Source organism: Calliopsis andreniformis, chromosome 6, assembly GCF_051401765.1.
Source record: "Calliopsis andreniformis isolate RMS-2024a chromosome 6, iyCalAndr_principal, whole genome shotgun sequence".
In the NCBI taxonomy this organism is placed as follows: domain Eukaryota; kingdom Metazoa; phylum Arthropoda; class Insecta; order Hymenoptera; family Andrenidae; genus Calliopsis; species Calliopsis andreniformis.
In genome coordinates this window covers 12,242,032-12,250,231 of record NC_135067.1, presented here as the reverse complement: position 1 = coordinate 12,250,231, position 8,200 = coordinate 12,242,032, and the positions used below count along the sequence as shown (strand labels likewise).

General features: G+C 44.0%; 1 protein-coding gene across 2 annotated transcripts in view; it reads left to right on the top strand.

The window, feature by feature from the left end:
• The first annotated feature begins 1,216 nt into the window (after positions 1–1,216).
• LOC143180571 (uncharacterized) overlaps positions 1,217–8,200 on the top strand; it is a 288,265-nt gene continuing 281,281 nt past the window's right edge. For both annotated transcript variants that reach the window (XM_076380390.1, XM_076380389.1), the window contains exon 1: positions 1,217–1,736. In XM_076380390.1, coding sequence (XP_076236505.1) covers positions 1,647–1,736 — 90 coding nt within the window. In that variant the 5' untranslated portion in view covers positions 1,217–1,646. The remainder of the gene's footprint in view (positions 1,737–8,200) is intronic.

Genomic DNA, 8,200 nt, shown 5'->3' with positions numbered 1-8,200 from the left:
ATAGAATCAAAGCAATTATTCCAAAATTGGCGATATTTAATGTTTATGCATCCTGAATCGGCTAGATGAGAGAAATGATTCAAATTCGAATCACTTCGACCATAACTCGAAGCCTAAAACTTGAAAATCTTGAAAAACAGCTCAAACCTTTCAAACTCTCTATAATACTTTATGTTAGTCCTAGTGCTTGGACAAAAATACATATCGGAAATACTTCTAAGATTTTGAATTGTCATCCATTTCTCAAGATCTATCGAACCTCCCAAAACTTCTAAAACCACCAAGACTTGTTCAAGAGCTCTAACAACGAGAGTTTTATAGAGAAGTCGCTGAATCAAGAAATCTCTTTCAGAATAGGATTGGATATAATTTGTAGTATACACATAGTGTAATAAACTACGTTAGTATGTATGAGTATGCATACTCTTGATGATATTAAGATTTCGAGGCACGTAGAAAAAAGTTTCGTGTCAACCTTCAAAAATATAAATCAAGTTTCTTTTCCAAAGTTACGTAAAATTTATGAACGTGACGAAAATGTAGTATCCTTAACATGTACATGGTGTTCCAAGAATTAATGTTCTTTATGCTTCCATGATATGTACTATTCCAATAGTTGTATAAAGTTCTCCAAGGAGCTCTTCTCCAAAAAATACATACATAATATTACAACCACAATATTTATGCAGAACATTACCTATATTCATAATAAAACTTAAAACACTGTATCTATATTACAAATAATACCTAGTTTCATCCTAAAACCAATTTCCATGCCCCTGGGCTCTCCTCGTAAGATTCTGAATTGTCATCCCTTTCCCAAGATCCAGAACCAAAGATAAAACCACAAAGACTTATTCAACATCTCTAAGCTTCGAAAGACGTTTAAACTGCTTCAAATTTCCCGTCCCACGTACATACTCATCGCGAGTGGAAGCGTGCCACCTATCAATCCCAAATCGAGCACCCCATAGGTGCGCACACCGTCAGTCCCCCGTGTGCGTTCAGATTCGAATGCGCGTGGCGGGAGCTCGTTACAGGGATCGGCCGACAGCGGCGCCAGCGTCGAGCCGAGCGCAGCCACGGCACAGACTCCGTACAGCCGTGGCGCCATCGAGTTTCGCTTTCCGTCGCTCCCGCTGCGGGCCGTGTAGCGGCAACCAGACGACAGTTCGCCCTGCGTGCCTGGACGGGGTAGGTGTGATCACGAGTCTCGCTGCGTCGCAACACGTTCTCGCCCCGAGGCCCGCTCCGCGCGCAGAGAACCGACCCCTGACCCGCGTAACGCGCCGCGACCGTGTGCCCAAGGACTCCGCTCGAACTCGACACATGAGGAGTGCTGTCGGCGCGAGGCGCGAGAGGAAGACGACACTGGCCGTACCGGTAGCGACTCGGGGACCGACGAGCCCACATGATCGACTGTGCTCGCGTCGAGGCGCGATATGACGCGATGATCCTCGACGTGTCGTTCCCCGCGTTCGCCTTGACTACGTTCACCGCGGATTCACGCCGAGCGACGGCCGGCTGTTGAGTGTGTTCACGGTGTGAGTCGAGTGTCGGGGCAGCAGAGAGGAAGAGAGAGAGAGAGAGAGAGAGAAAGAGAGAGAGAGCAGAGGAGTTGTTTTGTTTTGTTCGCTGCAACAGTCATGGGTGATGTGTGCTGGCTAGTTAGTGACCCCGTGAAGGATACACCCGCGGAGGGAGGAAAAATTCAACCCCAAGCGCCACACGCCAGGGTAAGTCGCTACAGTTTTCTTGATAGCTTCCTGAGGAGCGATGTACTGTATATGAGAGTATGTGTTGCGAGGAGGTGAGGTTGTAACTGAAATATATTTTGATATAGTCGTTTTCTGTATATATGGGATATGTCAGTTGAGTTAGTAGTTACTAGTTTGAATAAGTGCCTGTGAAATCAGGCGATTCTGTCTACTGTAAACACATGGATCCACATTTTTCCCAGGTGCAACCTTGCCTGCTTTGTACACTGCACCCGTGTTTGTTATTCGCGTACCCTTTCCCTTTTCGTTGTCTCTGGTTCTGGAGCGAAGGCTTTGCTCCGATGCTGGAAGGTTGAGGATGGTAGCCGAAGGCGAGGTGAGGTTGATGGGGCAGGGAAAGGAGAGCGGGAGAAGAGAGAGGTGCGCTTATTGTGGTTTCTCGGTCCTCTTCTTTTTCTTGGGATTCTCCTTGGCGTTCCTCTCTGACTCCCGCGCGCTTTGCTTGCTCCGTTTCGCTGCCTCTCGAGAGCCAGCGAGTTCCTCTTCGTTCTTCTCGCGGCGAGGTGACGCCTCGGAGCTCGACCAATCGAAACGTGCACGCCTGGCGCGTTTGGATTATGTATTGTGCTGCTCGGCGAGAGGCCGTTTCGTATCTTGTTCCGATTTCTCGCGTGCGCGCTGATCTTCCGCGGGGATTTCGGTCGAGGCTTCTTATCGCGATCGAATTGTCGTAATCGCGGATGGAATGGAGCCTTGCGTCGAGGCGGATCGAATCTGTCGAAGTCAGCTGGCGGGAACAGCGACCTTGAGGAGTTCGATACAATTCATCGATCTGCGATATACGCGCGCTCTTTTGTCCCTTTAACCGCGGGCGTTTTCTATATTTTGAATGACTGGTTTCATGTTTGCGAGCAAAAATGCTCTCTTTCTGGATCCGCGGGTTTTGGAATGTAATTTTGGAGATGGTTGTTTCAATTCAATGGAAATGTGTTATTTTTTCATGTTTGGTATGTTAATTGAAAAGTTGTCAATTTTCTGTAGGTATACGTATAGCGATCCTTTTTTTGTCTTACTAAAAATATAGGTGACAATAAGGAGTAACATTCTATCGCAATAAATAGTCGAAGTAGAATACATTTACCTAACACCTACGAATATAGTTTTTATAAATTGGGAATAAGGCAATACTTAGATATCTATCATTAATTATATTTCATACTGAAATAACAGTGTTCTTATCATAGTACATTCCTTATAATACCGGTACCAAAACTATTGAAAGCTAAAACTGACCATTTTCTAAAAGTATAATACTACGTATCCAAAGAAACAGCGAAAAATTATTTCTTTAGTTTTAGCAACGTAAGGTATTCAGATAAAATACAGTGTTCCATTTAAAATACCTTTTTCACTAATCCTCAACATACTTTTCTACTTATTAGTAGACCGAGTAAATACACGAAATTATTTAAAACGTTTTGATTCCGTAATCTTTTCAGAGTTAAACGATAAATAAATTCGGGTTACTAGCGCATATGTACGCTCCTTTCATTTCTTCAGAGTTTCTGCCTTTTACCGTGAGGTCAGCTTTGACAAGGCCGTTCTAAGGTCACACTATTACACTCCTCCAACTACACATTTTTTCAATTATATGGAGCAGAAGAAAAAAGTACGCGTTCATTCATTTTTGCGTACAAAAAACCTAGAAATCCGTTGAAACGTTGGAAATTTTATACATACCGTAAAAAATTTTCCTTGCAACTTGTCGTAGGTGCTTTAAACATTTTTCTTCTCTTCACAATCACAACCGAAAATAACTAAGCAACCTATTCTTAGTGGGACAACCTGTATTTACGATATTTAAAATATTTCTAGATGAACCATTTCCCTATTATACGTATTAAAATTATTTCCCTATATCATATCACATACAGAAACATTGATAGACCTAACCCCTAATCCCAAAGCCTCTGTAACCGAAACACTAAGTACCGACTAAAGTAATACCAACCTGTAGCTTATTAATCAGCGAGGAAACTGTACGTTTTGCTCGAAATCCCGTCGAATCATTATCAACGCAAAAGCGCGACCATTCGCCGCGTTTCCCTGAACGGCCACAATTTCCATATTTCTTGCCTTTGATGGCGATCTTCTAGTTGTCGTCAATTACACACTCGCATTTCCCGAATTCGTGATCCCAAGGCCTGCGCGCGTCACGTTCGTGACATCGTCGGTTTAGAAACGATAAGCACTCTGAGCGTAAAAAGGAGCATAATAGTTTCTACAGCGCGATCCGAGATTGCGAGACGGCATGCAAAGTATCTCAAGTAGCCCGAGTTATTCGAGGCTCACGATTGCGTTTTCAAATTACCGTACTTCGTTCCTCCAGCACGATCGTCGGAAGGGTAGGGCGAAACAAAGAAGGAAACTCTGGCTCCAGGGGCGGGGGGATGGAGTTTGTTTCTTAAGGGCGCATAATAATTATTGCGTTGTCGCGCGATGGCGAAGCTTCGCAAAGTTGATTACGCCTGGCGAGCTCCCGTTGAATATTCGACCAAGCCGCATTGCGAATTCCGCGACGCTCGCGTCAAAAATCCGCGACGAGGCAGGGACAACGAGCGCAGCTGGTCTCGCCGTGATCGCGAGGATTAAATATTAATTCCCACGGATGCTCTGCATTCCGTTGACAATAGCTCCGGTTTCGCGTTACATCAATATTAATTGCCTCATCATCGTGTTATCGGCACCTCCGCGCCGGCTCGCTTCGAGACGGTCCTCGGACTCCCTGGACGAAGAATGGTAATTACTGGGGCATCGGTAAACAACTGGCCCCAATGCTCCTTTCCTCATTTTCCGCTGCGCCTCGTACGTGCCCGCGCAGGAGCAACAAAAGCCGAGGCTCTCTGGCCTGGCTACCCTATTTGCGCATGCGAATTAATAGGTAAATATTTGAGCGATTGAAGTTAAACACGGTCTCGCATACCTGGCCATGGACGAGCAGCCTGCAACGTCGATACTGGACGACGTATAAAAACATAACCGTCAGGGGCAAACGCTCGGCAAGTGTAAATCCGCGATACGTATCTCTGGTCGGTGCCGTTTATTCGGTCGATGTGAACGAGAGCACGATGTACGCTTAGTTCGGTGATAAACAGGGTCGGTCGGTTGTGTGGGTGCGTACGCGGCGGACAGATAACGATTGAACGTCGGACGGGAGGAGGGACTTGTCGTATTGCCGCTTCTAATACGACTTTTCGAGAGGAGATAACACGCGGGCCAGATCCTATTAGGTTTCGAGACTCTCCTTATCGCTGGTTTGAGTCACGGTCTCGCACTTAACCGTGAATTAGCTTAACTTGGAACTAATTTCTGCTCCAACGTGCTAACTTGAACGATAATTGAGTTAACGCCCGGGCCTGTGGCTCCCTTTTTGCATCCCCTCTCGCTTTGTGCTGCCTTTTTTTTTCCTCTCTCTGTCGCCCCCGACCGAGGGAAAATTCCACCTGAGGCTTAGGGGGTAAATAGAAATGGAATGGAACGAAATGATGGCGCATTATCGCGCATTAACGCATCCAGTGGCACCCTGCGAGGACAGGGGAGCGCGTACGCGCTGCGCATATGTCGCTTATAAGCTTTCCGCACAGGAGCCAACGTATTTAAGACCGCACATGCCGCGCGAGCGATTGTCCCTTGCTGGGCCTTTGTTAGTGCTGGGATTGGGACTTTAATAACGCGCGATCGATAGCCAAAGGATTGACAGGTTTACGGTGATTCTCGTTAATGGGATTTTAGAAAAAATTCTCGATAGTATCGAGGGTTTAGTGGAGCCAGGCGCAGTAGCAACTTTGGTTGAGCTATTATCTAGATGCTAGAGATGGGTTAGGGTGCACTACCCTGTAATCGATATCGACAGAGGCATCGATACTTTCTGGGAACTTCAAATACTTTCTTTAATTTAAAATTAAAGTTTTGCGTGGATAGTTTGGAATTTAGAGAAATCCACTATTTTGATAATAGTACTGTGTGATCTATAGTCTAGATTTATTATGTACTTATATAGTGTACTATGAGCTTTAGTAAGCAGTTAGCAAAGTTTGTTGATTGAGATCTAAAACACTCTGTATGTTCTTTCTAATAGAAGAACTGATACTGATGACTTTTTAATTACTGCTAGTCATCCCTGAGAAACTGCTAAAATAATTGCTCAGCTACAATTGTTAGTGCGCATCTAGCTTTACTTTTGGGTGGAATGTACAGAGTATCTCTGAACCACTTGATACGCGACAGCTTTAACGTTTACGCTTGAATACGATACCATTACGATTATCCCTCTTTGCGTCAGTTTCGGATGGTAATATGGAAGCGTTAATGACAGCCGTGCAGTGGTATTTGATAGCTTCGCGATCATTCATCATTGAATCTCCGTGTGTGAAAGATTAGCGTGTGTCTGCCACAGTTTATCATGGTCTGTCGATTAGATCAGCTAATTAAATGATCATTGTGAAATTTTTCATCGGTGTGGCAATTACGCTCATGTAAAATGCATGCACCTATTAGCTGATGCGTGGTTTGTAATTGGTGTAGTTCGATTTACTATGGTTTTGATTGAGAGTCCCAGTGAATGTGACATTGTGTTCACCTAGTGCGCTGACCTTAAACTAGTAGTCTGAAACGAAAAATTTGTATGGAATAAAACAAACGTGTTATTAGGCGAAGAAAGTCGAGGCTTATTTGATGAAATCGAAAAGAACTTGTCCAGTGGCCTAGTAGAAAGTGAATATTCATAGGATAGAATATCAATCGACGCTGTCTAAGCTCCTACGAGAACCCGATGAAATCTGAGACAGTTGAAACTTAGACGGGAGAAAGGACTAATAACTATAACAAGTTAATCGATCCTCTCCGTCCTTGATACCTTTACACTATGCAATGATTGATTGGTAATAGTCATTGTTTATTGCGTCGTAAATGAGTCGTAATCATAACTGTGTTAAATAAACACCAGGATACTATGACAAAGAAACGATGCATATCTAAACACGATGCAGTAGCTTGTACTTTACGCAGTGCTTCTATATTGTGATTGAAGTTTGTCATATTAAAAGTTCGAGTTTTTGTCTGCTATGATTTCTGCTAACTCAAAGTTTTACATGTACTATGAACCATATCCATGTATAATTCTATAGAAATTAATACAGTAAATAATTTCTAATTTTCTGTATACTACTATGTGCAGATAATGTTGCATAATGGAATTATAACAGTATTAAAATTAATACTGTACCAGCTGAGGTTTAAGTGTCATGGAATAGTTATATCCTATAAAATAGAGCTCGTATAAAAAATCTTCTCCCATCTTTCCTAAAACAATAACTTTCGATAATATTGCACTAAGTTCGATATTGTCTTAAAGACAAAGTGTCTGTAAAAGACTCCAGCACTTAAGCTTCGAAAATTTTCTCCTTTAGAAGTCTCTCCTCTTGTGGAACGCAACCGTATAGTTGACAAAGTGTCTCCGTAGCAGCCAGCCAAAAAGTTCCACTTTTCGTTTCGCCCTGGCTTCCCATAAATTAGGTGAAAATAGTCAGGCAGGGAATACTTTTAGTACACACGGTACCAACGTAAGTATGGCGTAAGACAGCCTACCTACCTACGTGCCGAAGTACTCGCCGAGGACAAGCTAGACCGGTACTACCGCTTTTTCTCCTCGTCTCGCCGTCTCTCCTCTCGTTTTCTCCAGCGTACACCAGCGCATATCCACATGCACGCTCGGCCATTCTTACCTCGCCTACCTGGTCTCTTTTTCAAAAGGTTGCCCCGCTCGAGCAGCGAGCAGAAGCTGCCTCGCGCTGCCTCCTCGCGACTCGAGGGCATAATAATTATGGAAGAATGACGGGTTCGAGCCACGAGTTTCGATATCTCGGATCCGCTTGGCTGCACGCGCAACCAATATCGTTGCTCCCGACAAGAATGCCGAGGGTATGCTCTTCCGCGTGTATGCTTGAACTTCGCCTTATCGACTCTGTACGTATTGCCTTTGACCCGTATTCGGAACACGGCGTTAAGGATGCAGCGGGTCTTGAGACTGGTCTCTGTAGACACGGACTCGATTACTTGTTGGCCTGATTTGTCATAGTTGCACATTGAAATCGAGCTTTCTTCTGGAGTGCCTTGCAACTTGTTAGATGCTGCGATCGGGATGAGTTGTTTCTGAGAGAGGGTGGAGTGGAAAGGATGTGGAGTATTAATGGATACTAGGATTTGAACTGTTGGTATCGTTGATGAGATGTCGGTAAACATTGAAGTTTATTAATGCTAGGGAAAATCAATATTTTGATTGAATCGGTGAGCTGAGGAACAGTATAAGTCTAGAAATCACATTTTGAGATGTTTGATCTCAATGTTTAGACTTAATACTAATGTATCTTGGTTCTAGGGTTTAGATGTGTAGATTTGAGATTTTTTAATGACTCCTTTTGAGC